The sequence below is a fragment of the Scyliorhinus torazame genome, chromosome 17, assembly GCF_047496885.1.
Source record: "Scyliorhinus torazame isolate Kashiwa2021f chromosome 17, sScyTor2.1, whole genome shotgun sequence".
In the NCBI taxonomy this organism is placed as follows: Eukaryota; Metazoa; Chordata; class Chondrichthyes; order Carcharhiniformes; family Scyliorhinidae; genus Scyliorhinus; species Scyliorhinus torazame.
The window spans coordinates 58,670,277-58,684,952 of NC_092723.1; the positions used below are offsets into that span (position 1 = coordinate 58,670,277).

Consider the following 14,676-nt stretch of genomic DNA (forward strand, 5'->3'; position numbering starts at 1 on the left):
TGCCCCCCACCTCTTACTCTTCTAACTGCCAAAGTTATGCCCAATTTCCTCATCCTCTCATTTGGGGACAAACCTCTTCTCCCAGGAATCAATTTAGTGAACCTTCAGCGTACTACTTCCAATGCAAGTGTAAAGTAAAGTCACCATAGTCCCAGATGATGATAGGCTGCTTTCCCCTTTGAGGGGGCGAGCTGATTGGTGGTGATTTAACCTGAGGATCACCACACCTCAGACAAGGGGCAAGGGTGAGAAGACAGGGCCCTCATTACTAACCTCAGCCGGCACAGGAATTGAACCTTCGCTGTTGGCCGTGCTCTGCACCACGAACCAGCTGTCCAGCCAATTGAGCTAAGCCTATCCTTCCTTAAATATGGAAACCAAAACAGTGCACTGTACTCCAGGTGTGATCTCACAAAGCCCTGTACAACTGTAACAGGACCGTGAGAGTCACCCAGACTCGAAACGTTGGCTCCGTTCTCTCTCTCTCCACAGATGCTGTCAGACCTGCTGAGATTGTCCAGCATTTTCTGCTTTTGTAACAAGACTTTCTTATTGTTTCCCAATTCCCTTGCAGTAAAGGCCAACATGTCACTTGCCTTCCTAATTATTTATTACACTTGCATGTTAACTTTGTGTTTCTTGTATGAGTACACCCAGGTCTCTGAACATCAAGATTTTCAAGATTCACTCTATTTAAAAAAAACTACTTTCAAGTCTGAATTGGATTCTTTGACAAGCTGCAAAGAGCAGGAGGCAGGCAGCTGGATAATATGCTTCATGGGTGAATCTACCCCAATATACCCGCGTACAACCATCTATAACAGAGGCTCAGTTTTAATAAGCAAGTGCTTCCAACTCTAGTACTTGCATCTAAATATCAATTTAAAATTATTTGCAACCTTCTAACATGCTTTAATCAAGAGACGTTAAAAGGCCCATTTACCTCACAGAAGGTGGCCCTTCAGCCCATCAATTTGATGCCGACTCCCCTTGGAGCGATGCAGTCAGTCTCACCCCCCCATTCAATCCCTACAGCCCTGCAAGGTTAATTTGCTTCAAGGTGCCCATCCAGTTGACTTTTGAAAATATTGATGGTTTTCACTTTCACCACTCTTGTGGACTGTGAGGTCTGGGTTATGAGCAAGTACTTCCTCAGGTTGCCCCTGCATCGCTTGCCCCAAAACCTTGAATCTGTGACTCCTAATCCTTGTACCACCAGCTAATGGGAACATTTCCTCGTCTACTTTATCTAAGCATTTCATAATCTCGTACACTTTTTCCAAATCAAGATCCTTTGCCCCAAGGTAAATAACCCCGGTTTTTCCAACTTATTCTTGTTGCTAATAGCCTCCAACCCTGGAACCAGTCTGGTAAATCCTTTCTGCACTCACTCAAAGACCCTCTCATCCTTCCTAAAATATGGTGTCCAGGACTCTAGTTGTTGCCTGAGTAGAGCTTTATAAAAGTTGAGCATAACCTCCCTGCTTTTGTACTCAATGCCTGCATTTATGAAGCTCATAGTCCCACATGCTTTGTTGACTACTTTTTTCAATGTGTCCTGCCACCTTCTAAGATCTGCCACCTTCCATGCATGCACAGGTCACTTGGGGGTGAAGTATGTAAACATGAACAGATGATGTTTTGGAATTTTAGCAGAAGCTATTAGAAATGACAAGGCGATAACTAGTTGTCCCTACTGTTCTCTGACTGTGTGCGCAGGAGCACAGACGTTGAGTCACACATCTTTAGAAAACTACTTTATTACAGTAGAAATGTAACAATACTGTACAGGCATTATCTGAATGACTATCATTTAGAATTTTGATGATTTAAAAATAATGTTTATAATCTAATTTAGCTACAGCTGTAACTTATACACAATTTGGATACTTAATCAGTTGTTTAATTAGCATTTGACACCGGGACACAGTCTGATTATGGATTAAGTGACAATTTTTAATGACAGAATCACATTGATTACGTGTACTTTGTAAGCAGGTTTTCTTGTCGATAAAGAAACTATACAAATACATATCATTTGTGCTAACAAATCCCAGTTGTATCAAATTGTAACCTTTCAAAATAAATACGTCTGGAGTTAGCCAGTACCTGCCCTTCACATTTAAAAAACTTCCGCATTTGAACTAAATATTTATTAAAATCAACTGCATTTATATTTTACAAACTTCAAGCATGAAAATTAAAGCAATGCTGAGATGATTTGAAATACTTCTGACTGCAGCCCAAAATAAAGGACATGTTCATTTGAAAGCAGATATCCGAAGTGAAGCTCGTCTTTATTTATGAATTGCAGAAGCAACTTTAATTCTGCACCTCACACTTGAACGTCCTGTACAAAAATTAGAGAGTCAAACCAAAATTTGCATGATGCTATTGAAGAAACCTCCCATTCACATTTAATAGAGAGGCAGGTCCCCTGAACCGAGAGCTTCAAAACAGTTTCCAATGGATTTGTACTGTTCGATTTAGGTAGTACTTGCCTGGACCATTCTGGCTTTGGCTGACACACACTGACAAGTTTAGGTAAGTGCAGCTTTAGACTTCAGCCAAACTAGATAGTGAGTTTAAAGGAATGGGTAAGGGCTTCGGTTTCGAGCACTGCTTTGTTGCTAATGAAAATGAATGGAAAACTTGAATAGCTTCAATAGGTAATGTCTCCATATTGTAAAACATATGAACAAATTGGAAAAGAATAGACTTATATTTTAAAAGCAGACTTTGGTTGTTCAGGTTATGAAGTAATTTCCAGACCGCGCATTCATTGGGTTGCATAGGTTTTATGGCACAGAAACAGTCTGTGTCAATGTTTATGAGCCACTGGAGTCTCCTCCCATTTTTCCTCATCTAAATCGACCATCGTAATCATCTATTTCTTTCTCTCTCAGATGCTTGCCTCACTTTCCCTTAATTGCAGCTATATTCAATTCAACCCCTCCTTGTGGTAGCCAGTTCTACAGTGTCACCACTCTCTGAGCGAGGAAATTTCCCACTCATTTCTTGGTGATTACCTTATTTTGGTGGCCTCCAGTTCTGCTCTTCCCTGCAAGAGGAAACATTCCCTCTGTATCCACTCTGTTAGAACCTTTCATCATTTTAAAGACCTGTCACTCACAGCCTTCCGGTTTAAAGAGAAAAGAGACCCAGTCCACTCATCCTTTCCTGATCTTTATACCCACACGTTTCTGGTATCATCCTTGTAAATCTTCTCTGCATCCTTCCCAGCACCTCCATATTATTTTTCTAAAATGGCGACCCAAACTGCAAACAGTACCCTAAGTGGGGGTCTAACCAAAATTCAATAACGGTTTAGCATAACTTCCCTGCTTTTCAATTCTATCCCACTTTTCAATTCTATCGCATAAGAAATAAAGCTGATGGTGTGGTTCGTTCGGTTAATGATGAGGAAGCTGATACTATTCAAAATTGGACATTTGCTATCCATTAACACAAATGTTTTTGCCAATTAAAAGCGTTAAAAAAAAATTCAACATTTCCAGATTCTACCAGAGCATGCAGGTGTAATAATGCAGCTATTTGGTGAAGCTCCAACCTTAATTAAAGTTCTCCTTCACCATTCTTGATCCAAGGAAACATAAGACACTGCTCTCTACTGGATGCAAATAACAGCAGATGGCCTCAGGGAATTTGGGGTCATTTTGCTTTTCGAGACTTCTGTTATCCTTGCGGAAGAAGCTCACGATATTGTCTGACTTCATTTTTGACATCTATCATTTACGCTTTTTATTGGTGCCTCTGAACTTGGTGTTTAAAGTGAAGTCCAATGCCCAATGTGAAGTAACAGAACACCAAATATGCCAAACAACCTTCTGGTGACATCCAAACTACCGCATGAGTTCCTCTGTTGGAGTATCCTCCTGAGTATCCTCCTGATCTTCTGTGGATGCCCTTTGCACCGATTTTCCCATTTCCATGGAATTTCTTTTCAACTGTCCATTTAAAGCTGTGGTCTCCATTTCCACGACTGAGCTTGCGTTTGAAGGACAGTTTGACAGGGATCGATGGAGATTCTCTTTACCAGGCTCGTTGGCGTCACCTTTCTCTTCTGACTTTCCCGATGATTTTACTCGTCCGTCCTTCTGTCCGCCTATTGTCCCTCGAAAGCCGCTCCCAACGATAGACGAGGGCCGTTTATCTGCGACAATGTAAACAAGAATGGTGAAAATGACCACATGTGTAAGAGTGTGTGGAATGCTAAAAGACTATGGGCATGATCCATCGGCCACGCTGCGCCAGGAAAGCAGCTCACCATGGCGCAGGGTGGACGATGAAAGCCGGGAGACCCTGCTCCCGGGATCTACCCGGTTTGCAAACCTCGCGAGATCCAATGCGACCTCGTGAAATGTTGCAATGTGAATCTCGCCCACAATGGGTGGGATCACGTTTTGGCAAATCTGCATATTAGAGCAAGGCAGTAATGTGCACATTTCTGAGGTACCCACAAAAACGGCACTCATGGGGTCTCCCAGGGGATCAGAGGCCGCCAGCTGCATGTCCTTTGGGTAGGGTGGTGCCCTGGCACTGTTGGTGCCATCTGGGGACCCTGGCAGTGCCACTTGGGTGCCAACCTGGCACTACCAAGATGCCTAGGTGGCACTGCCAGTTGTCATGGGCACTGTCAGGGTGCCAGGTTGGTACTGCCAAGGTGCGAAGCTCGCATTTTTTATGCGCATGCAATCAGGCTGGAGTTGTCCAGCGTGGGTGTTTGGGGGGGGGGGGGGGGGGAGGGAATGGGGGGACATTCTCACAGTGTCTTCGAGCTGGGGGAGTCAAGGATTGTTTTGGGGGCCTTGGAGATTTGGCACTATTTAAAAATGACGTCCTGATCTCTCGCTACAATGGGGAATTCCGGCAAGTGGAGCTCCCCACCATACAAAACGGGGCTATGTGCGGCCTTGGCTGCGCATTCCCCATTCAGTCCCCTTATTCATCGCGAGTCGCGTTAAATAGCCTTGTGCTTCTCAGCACTGAGAGCGTCGGGAAACACAGGCTCGCAAGGGGCTTTGTTCCCTTTTGGGAGAATCACGCCTTGTGGGGGAGTTCTTCCGCATTTCACACCAACTTCACACCCACTTCCAGTCCTGCCGATGGTGCACCCTCTGCTGCGGGTTTCCCGGCACCACCGGGTGGATTCAACGGGAAATCCCATTGACTGCGGCAGGACCAAAAGATCCTGCTGCCGGCCAGCAGCAGGCCGTCTCCCGCTGCCGAGAAACATGGCACTGGGAGGCCAGAGAATCACGTCTTATTTGTCAAATTTCCTGAAGAAGCAGACATATGAAATATGCCATACAGACAAAGAATACAGAAACTGAATTGTTGGTCTAGAGGAGGACTGAGAAGTCAGCCCCCCCAATGTGAGAGAAGATAGCAGAAAGCAGGATTGAGCTCTATCATTGGCAGAAATCTCTACTTGTTGCTGGTACTCCAGTGGGGGTGGAGTACGTGCAGTACACCTGCGTGTAAGGGCACTAACTCCTGAACTGCTGTTGAGCAGTTCCTGATGGGGAATTTCCTGCCTACTCCCACACAAGCAGCTGGTCGCTCAGTTACAACTTTGCAAATGTTCTCATATTTTAATCAGAATTTCTGCTACTTCAGCAATTACTAGCCATAAACACTCTCTCACTTTAAAACATTCTGAAATATTCAGATATTTAATACCAATAGATTGTAATAAATAGAGGTGCGACTGCAGTTGAAGTGAAAAGAAAATCTACAAATTTATAAAGATCTATTTGTGAGAGATGGCCGGTCACTTAAAATTTGGTTATATTTAGCTTGTTTCTTACCTGTTGATGGTATAAATCACCCTTTGATATGCAAAATCTCACTTCAATGAATACTATTTGGTTTTGAAACATAGAGATATCAATGTAAAGAACTTGGTAACCTCTTGAAATGGGCTGGTATGTCTGGAGTTCAGGAAACCATTGCATCGATTTGTTTTACGTGGGTTCAATCATGGAAGACATTTGGGTGAGCAAGTCAGCATGTGACCAAAGCAACTGTTGAATGCCTGATGGTTTTCCAAGGAGGCCCATGGTCTGTCGGAAGCTGGTGCCAAATTTCACATCAGGCCTCATTTAAATGCCACCGCAGGCACACAACGAGCACCACTATGACTCATTGGCTGAGAAGAGCGATCCATCAGCTGGCTCTCACATAAATAAAGCCAGGAGTTTGGGCTTGAGGGAGCAGGGGAGGCCACCAACAGTGCCAGGGAAGGAGAACAGAAAATGTCTTGGGTCTTTTATCTCAGCAGCCTCCGGTGGCGCCTTTACGAAATGGTCAGGGAAGTAAAGCGATGCACGCACAACATAAACATCGCCCATTTGTACCTCAATTTTGCACTACGGTCCTAAAATTAGCCAAAGGGAAAACTCAAGGAGCCTGACACCTGTTCCATGTGAACGTCACCCGGACTACAGTGGAATGACAGTTGGCTTTCATAGCGAGAGGATTGGAGTATAGGAGTAGAGATGTTTTACTGCAATTGTATAGGGCATTGGTGAGGCCACACCTGGAGTATTGCGCGCAGTTTTGATGCCCATATTTGAGAAAGGACATTCTTGCTATGGAGGGAGGGCAGCAAAGGTGTCCCAGGCTGATTCCTGGGTTGCGGGACTGTCATATCAGGAGAGACTAAATTGGTTAGGATTGTATTTATTGGAGTTTAGAACAGCGAGAGGGAGTCTCATAGAAACCTCCTAGCAGGATAAGACAGGGTAGATTCAGAAAGAATGTTCCCGATGGTGGGGGAGTCCAGAACTAGGGGTCATAGTTTGAGGCTAAGGGGTAAAATCTTTAGGACTGAAGTGAGGAGAAATTTCTTCACCCAGAGAGTGGTGAATCTATGGAATTTACTACCACAGAAAATAGTTGAGGTCAAAACATTGTGTAATTTCAAGAAGTAATTAGATATAGCTCTTGAGGCTATAGGGATCAAGGGACATGGGGAGAATGCCAGATCAGGGTATTGAACTTGATGATCAGCCATGATCATAACGAATGGTGGAGCAGGCTCGAAGGGCCGAATGGCCTCCTCCAGTTTCTGTTTTCTATGTATGTTTCTATGTATGACAGATGACAACATGAAATTCGGAGGTCCAATGTCAGAGATGTGAGTTGAATTTCTCCTCCCTCTTGTTTCCTGTGTCCAGTTTTCAACATCAATGGCTCCCTGTTTAATAGTTCCTCTAACGTCACCGCAGTGCAGCATATGTCGATATGTTCTCATAGTGATCTGTGAGCTCTTAAAGAGCTCTAAGTGTGCATGCTAGTTCAGATTTATTTTTGTACGCACATTAGTAAAGTGCCGTGTCCTGAATTTTTGTATGTGTTGGATGAGTAGTTATGCCACATGCCATAGATAGAGAAAGAAAGCAGATTAGCGACCATAAACCACGTGTACACTGTACAGTCAATTGCACTGGCAGCTGCTTTAAAGTAGGTCATGGTAAAGATGTGATGGGGAACTCAATATGGAAAGAAACAAAACTACAAATGGGATTATACCTCAGGCTAAATGATGTCAGAGTCTTTCATGTGAGCAAATTATTGCCCTGATATTTACTTGGGCAAGACTTTGGAGCAGAGGGTTGTGGGAGGTTTGAGGGAAAGAGGAGTTATCGATAGAATTTGCCTGGCATGTCGCCAGTTTCTCTTCTAGGTTTCCTATCTGACAGTCAGCCCATGACAGAGGAGAGAAGTCACAGTGTGGTGGAGGGTGGGCGATTGGAGCATCGTGCAGGGGGTGTTGGTGATCTTGGGGAATCACGGAAGCTGAAAGATGGTGTGGGGGAGGGAGGAGACCCGGAAAGCGACAGCCAGATCAAATGGGGTGGTAGAAGCTGACACACTTCACTGTGAGGGGTGGGGGAGTTTGGCATTATTCAACACAGTTGCTGACACCTGGATGGATCAACGAGAATTTCAAAGTGTAACCCCGATTCCTACACTGGAAATCCTGACACGCTAGAGCTGGTAGTCATCTTCAGTTTTAAGAGGCAGGGCATAGCTCGTCTTTGGTTACAACAGATTTTAAAAACACGTGCTCACACATACATGTGTGAAATATTAGTCAATAAGGTCGATGTGTATTGTGGAGAACTAGGAAGAGTGGGAAAGCAGGAAAAAACAACTCTTCAAGGATCTTTCCCACTCCAGGAGAATGGCTTCACATTGGGACAACTATTGCTTCAGCCTTTATGAAGATTCAAAACGGGTAAGGAATTTATGTTGACTGTTGCTAAGACTGGATGGAAGGAGGAGTGGAAGGGAAAGAAGTGCCCGTCAAAAGTAAAATGATAGGAAGCCCAAGATGGAGCCATGAAACGGTCTATGGGCAAGTGATGAAGCTTTGTAACACCTATCCTGAAGTTGATTGTTGCTGCGACATCTGTCCACAAGGATAAGAGCCTGGAATTTCTGCAAGTTCGCACGATCATCCACTTTAGCATGTGATTAATCAGTCAAAAGCTTAAACGTCCATGTTAAAGTTAATGATTGGGAGATTGCCTGCTGAAAGCTCACTTCACCTTGAATATTGTTTGTGCTCCAGGATTAGGTTCAAAATTTGTTTACAATTTTTAGATGCAGGTTTATTTTGTAGCTAAAGGTAATTAAAGTGATACCACAGGCAGGTTTCTCCGTCCCGCTGCGCCAGATTTCTGGTTCAACACGGCAACGGGATTCTCCGTTTCGCTGGCTGGTCAATGGGGTTTCCCATTGTGGGGCAACCCCACGCCGTCGGGAACCCCCCCCCCCCCCCCCCCCCACCTGCTTCCGGCAAAACAGAGCACCCGACAGCGGAGAATTCAGCCCAACATTTATGGATTTGTACTTTGAGGTAACCTTTTAAACAAAGTAAGCAATTTGGAAAAAATAATAATAAAAACGTTTCTTCTCAACAATGTAATGAATGTCAATGTTGCTGGTTACCTCCTGGTCCAATCGGATGCATTAACCTGTTCATCTGGACATTCCAGTGCTTAACGTGTGAACTTGCTTGTCGTAATTTCCTCTGTGCGGCCTGTCAAAGGAGGGGAGAAAAGTGTCACCAAATGAAACCTACATGGGCTTAATGAACAAATGGCATCTGGTTCAGTGTTAATACCAGCACAAAATCCCAGCAATATTTAATATTTTCATTTTGTTGAGATACATTTATCTTCTACCACTGTGCGAAGAGAAGAACGCAATTAATATTTAATTGAAAGGAACAAACATGTCAGTAGATTCTGCTGCTGCACGTTCACTAGGTTAAACAATGAAGGCCAACTTGTTATGGCATTAAATTATGATACAAAGACTGATTTCAAATCCCTCAGTTAAGGAGATTGAGTCCATTCTGCACTGTCTGTGCAGAGTCTGCACGTTCTCCCTGTGTCTGCGTGGGTTTCCTCCGGATTCTCCGGTTTCCTCCCACAAGTCTTGAAAGACGTGCTTGTTGGGTAATTTGGACATTCTGGCGACTAGGGGCTTTTCACAGTAACTTCATTGCAGTGTATAAGCCTACTTGTGACAATAAAGATTATTATTATTTTGACCTGGACACTACATTGTCATACAACAAGTTGACTGTGAAAGCAGAGACAACTGACAAACTAGCGGCAGATTTGAACAAAACTGTTTATAGCTCTGAAAGGGAGTTTAAGTGAAATGAAAATCGCTTATTGTCACAAGTAGGCTTCAAATGAAGTTACTGTGAAAAGCCCCTAGTCGCCACATTCCGGTACCTGTTCGGGGAGGCTGGTACGGGAATTGAACCGTGCTGCTGGCCTGCCTTGGTCTGCTTTAAAAGCCAGCGATTTAGCCCAGTGTGCTAAACCAGCCTGATGGCCCCTGGGCTACTTCATGGAACAGGGCTGAGAGTGGAGCTATCCCCAAAGGCTCCCTCGCCACCAGGCATGGCCAGTCCTGGAGGTCCACTCTAGTCTCAACCAGGGTTTGCATGCTCGCAGCCATGGAGCAAAGGGAATGGACCATCTCTGTCTGGGACTGTGCCACATCAGCCAGTGACTGCGTGACGTTGACTTTCCCAGCCATGGTTGCTGTGACTGGGCCACGCTCAGGAGCATCGCTGCGATTTCCAGGTGGCTCTCGCACATGGTTGCCTGTGAGGCAGCAACCCTGTCCTGGGCCTCGGCGAACACCTGCACAGAATGCCCCAGGCCTTGGACATGCTGATCCATGGCCAAAACTGTCGCCTCCAATGCCTCCACCGCGGATGCCACCTGTGCAATGTTGGCCTGGGTGGCACGCATGGTCGACATCACCTCCTGCTGCTGCACGCGATTGAACTCCTCCAACTGCACTTGCAGGCACTGGATACTCGCCAACAACCCCTCAAGTGGTCCCTGGCTCTGTGACTGTATCTCCACAATTGATGGGACTGTCAGTTCCAGAAGCCCGAAACCCGTCTGAGTGGCAGCTAGTTCCCGGGGTGGCCTGCCCTCCGACTGTCCACCCACCTCAGTCTCGAGCTCCGGGGTGTCCTGCACCTCCTGGGGCAAGGGCTGCTGTGAGGGTGGCTTGGGGTGGGGATGGTGTTGCGGGGTGTTGACGCATTGTCACGGGAACTGCAACTCAGCGGGGTCTCGCTTCCTCACCCGTGGCCGAATTCCACCCCGGCAACCTCCCTTTTCTCCAGGCCGTCGACCACGTTCAGGGCCCTCTGATCTGCCACCGTCAGGGGCCGCAGGTCCAGAGGTCCCCCTCCAGTTTTCTCCTGCCCCCAGTGGCTATGGGTGGTCTTCTGGTGTTGGGGGGGGGGGGCTAGTGTGCAGGGTCAACTGCCTCTCCTTGACCACTTCCAGGAGGGTTTCCAGCTCGGCGTCAGTGAAGCGTTGTGCCATGCGTCTTGCTGCCACCTTGTTGGCTGGGTTGGTGTGCGGTGCCAGTTTTGCTGTTGTGGAGCTCCACCAATCCTGCGCCGGCGACAACACTTGGTCTCAGAAATGGAGAATCCAGCCCTCTGTTTCTTAGGGAAGGAAACCTGCCGTCTTTACCTGCTGAGCTACATGTGACTCTAGACCAACAACAATGTGGTTGACTCTTAAATGCCCTCTGAAATGGCCGTGCAAGCCACTAGGTTCAAGGGGATTAGGGTTGGGCAACAAATGTTGGCCTTACCAGCGACGTCCACACCCTATGGGCGAATGGGGAGGCAGTGGTGTGGTGGTATTGGACTAGGGGAGTAGGACAGCTGAGTCTCTCTTGTTATGCAGACACAACAAACCAAATGCACTCCTCCTGTGTTGTAACCATTCTATGATCCTATCCCAGGTTATCTATTAATATCCCATTATAATCCCACTGACTCCCACAGTATCCTCGACTACACTTCCTCCTACGCTATACTCCGTAGGGATCCCATTCCATTATCCCAGTTCCTCTGTCTCCATCGTATCTGTTCTGATGATACAACCGACAACAAAACAGTGCTTCTTTATCCTCAATCGAGAGTTCTTCCCTACAACTGCCACCATGCTTGACAGGACCCTCAACTCTGCCCGCCACATTTCCCACACTTCTGTTCTCACTGCTTCCCTCTCCCCCCACCCAGAATCATAATAGGGTTCACCTTGTCCTCATCTTCCACTCCATCAGCCTCCGTATTCAATGATCACTTTGGGCTATTCCCACCAATTCTAATGTCATGCCATCTGCAAATACATCTTTCCCACCTGCGCCCAATTCAGCATTCTGAAGGAATTGTTCTCTCCGTGTCATCCTGGCCCACACTTCAGTCACTCCCAATACAGTCACTCCCAGTACCTGTCTCCTTCCCATGGCACCTTTCCATGCAAATGCAGTCAATATAGTTATGGTAATACCAGGTATTGCAGTACCTGAGAGGTGAATGACCATTGGCTAGACTGAGGGGTCTACCATTGGATAATGTACATAGCCCCGCCCTGAGAGGCGGGGTATAAGAACCGATGCCGTCCTAGCAGCCTTCACTTTCTGTATCATCGCTGCTGGGTACAGTTCTAGCTGATTAAAGCCGATTAGATATGACTCCTCTTTGTCTCGAGAGTATTGATTGTGCATCAATTTAATCAGCTAGCACTTTTGAAGGATGGATCTCCGCATCAAGCCGACGTGCCTTCAGCTCAGCCCCCACGCAGAAAACTCGGCTGCTATTTTTAAGCATTGGCTGGCGTGTTTTGAGAGCTACCTCGAAACGGCTGCCGACACCCCCACGGAAAGGCAGAAGATACACCTCTTACGCTCGCGGGTCAGCCCGGCGATCTACCCCCTGATCGAAGGGGCGGCGAACTATGCTGCAGCCATGGAGCTGCTAGAAGGACATTACATTCGTCCACTGAACCAGGTCTACGCCCGTCACCTGCTGGCAACGAGACGGCAGAGCCCAGATGAGACAGTCGAAGACTTCTACCGGGCACTGATCGTGCTGGGCCAAAACTGCGGCTGCCCAGCGGTGACGGGGAACGAGCACGCTGAACTTTTAATCCGAAACGCTTTCGTGGAAGGTATGGTTTCCCCCGACATCCGCCGAAGGCTCCTCGAAATGGACACACTGGGCCTCACTGAGGCCCGGGCCCTGGCAGGGTCCATGGATGTTGCGTAAAAGAACGCACTCGCGTACGCCCCCGCGCGCACGGTGCCCCCCTGGGCTGCGTGGCACCCCGCCGCGGCAGCCCCCCAGACTTACCCGCTTAACCCGCAGACTTACCCGCTAACTCCGCAGGCCTGCACAGCAAGGCGCCCCGCTACCGCCGCCGGCCAACGCTGCTTCTTCTGCGGCCAGGCGAATCACCCGCACGCGCGCTGCCCGTCCCGCACCGTCACCTGCAAAGGGTGCGGCAAGAAAGGCCACTATGCCGCGGTCTGCCTAGCCCGCGCTGTGGCCGCGGTATACAGCGACCACCAACAGCCGTTCTTCCAGGTCCCGGCTGTCCAAGGCCCACCGCAGCCGTTCTTCCAGGTCCCGGCAGCCCAAGGCCCACCGCAGCCGTTCTTCCAGGTCCCAGCAGCCCAAGGCCCACCGCAGCTGTTCTTCCAGGTGCCGGCAGCCCAAGGCCCACCGCAGTCCTTTTTCCAGGTCCCGCCAGCCCAACGCCCACCGTAGCCTTTGTCTCTCCAGGCAGCGTGCGACCCGCGGCCGCGGCCATTTTGCCCCCCGGCAACCACGCTGGATGGGTGGGCGGCGCCATCTTGTCCCTCGCCGCCGCCATCTTCGGAATCCCCGTCCCCGGACTCCATGTGCGACCCATGGCCGGCGCCATCTTGGATGGCGCCTCAAGCCCCCAGCACGGCTGACTACGCACTGCCCGACCAGAAATCCTTGCTGCAGCTGGCCTCCGTTACCCTGGATCAGAGTCGGCCCCGGACGCTAGCGAAGGCCACCACAATGATCGCCATCAACAGCCACGTGACGTCGTGCCTGGTCGACTCCGGGAGCACGGAAAGCTTTGTCCACCCCGACACGGTAAGGTGCTGTTCTCTGGTCACCTATCCCGTCAAACAAAGGATCTCCCTGGCCTCCGGGTCACACGCAGTGCAGATAAAAGGGTTCTGCCTCGCGAACCTCACCGTCCAAGGCAGGAAATTCCGCAATTTCCACCTGTATGTGCTGCCGCACCTCTGCACAGCCACCCTTCTCGGGCTGGATTTCCAGTGCCACCTACTTTTAAATTTGGAGGCCCTATACCCCCCTTACTGTCTGCGGCCTCGCCCCGCGGTCGACCCGCCTTCTCTGTTTGCGAACCTCACCCCGGATTGCAAACCCGTCGCCACTAGGAGCAGACGGTACAGTGCCCAGGACCGGACCTTCATCAAGTCTGAGGTCCAAAGGCTGTTGAGGACTCAAGTAGTGGTGGTAAAGACCGGGAAGAAACATAGGATGGTCATCGACTATAGCCAGACCATCAACACGTTTACGCAACTGGACGCGTATTGCCGACCTGGTAAACAGGATTGCGCAATACAAGGTCTTCTCCACGATGGATCTCAAGTCCGCCTACCACTAGCTACCCCTCCGTAATAGTGACCGCCAGTACACTGCCTTCGAAGCATATGGGCGGCTCTACCACTTTTTAAGGGTTCCCTATGGTGTCACGAACGGGGTCTCGGTCTTCCAGCGTGAGATGGACCGAATGGTTGACCGGTACAGCTTACGCACAACGTTCCCGTATCTTGATAACGTCACCATCTGCGGCCATGACCAGCAGGACCATGACACCAATCTCCGTACATTTCTCCAGACCGCGCACCTCCTTAATCTGACCTACAATAAGGAGAAATGCGTGTTTAGCACCGACCGTCTAGCCATCCTAGGCTACGTAGTGCGAAATGGAGTCATAGGCCCCGACCCTGAACGCATGCGCCCCCTCTTGGAGTTTCCCCCCCCTCACTGCCCCAAGGCTCAAAAGCGCTGCCTCGGCTTCTTTAGCTATTATGCACAATGGGTCCCTAATTACGCCGACAAGGCTCGACCCCTGATCCAATCCACAACCTTCCCCCTGTCGACGGAGGCCCGCCAGGCCTTCTGCCGCATCAAAGTGGATATCGCTATCACAAAAGCCACGATGCGCGCCATTGACGAATCCCTCCCCTTCCAGGTCGAGAGCGACGCGTCTGACGTAGCACTGGCCGCCATCCTCAACC

At 48.6% G+C, this 14,676-nt stretch overlaps 1 protein-coding gene across 1 annotated transcript in view; it reads right to left on the bottom strand.

Annotated features, from left to right (window-relative positions):
• Positions 1 to 1,742: 1,742 nt before the first annotated feature.
• The window catches only part of LOC140393891 (differentially expressed in FDCP 6 homolog), a 228,453-nt gene continuing 215,519 nt past the window's right edge, over positions 1,743 to 14,676 (bottom strand). The window contains exons 11-12 of the mRNA XM_072480488.1: positions 8,983 to 9,073; positions 1,743 to 4,174 (exon numbers count right to left, since the gene is read on the bottom strand). Coding sequence (XP_072336589.1) covers positions 3,864 to 4,174; positions 8,983 to 9,073 — 402 coding nt within the window. The 3' untranslated portion in view covers positions 1,743 to 3,863. The remainder of the gene's footprint in view (positions 4,175 to 8,982; positions 9,074 to 14,676) is intronic.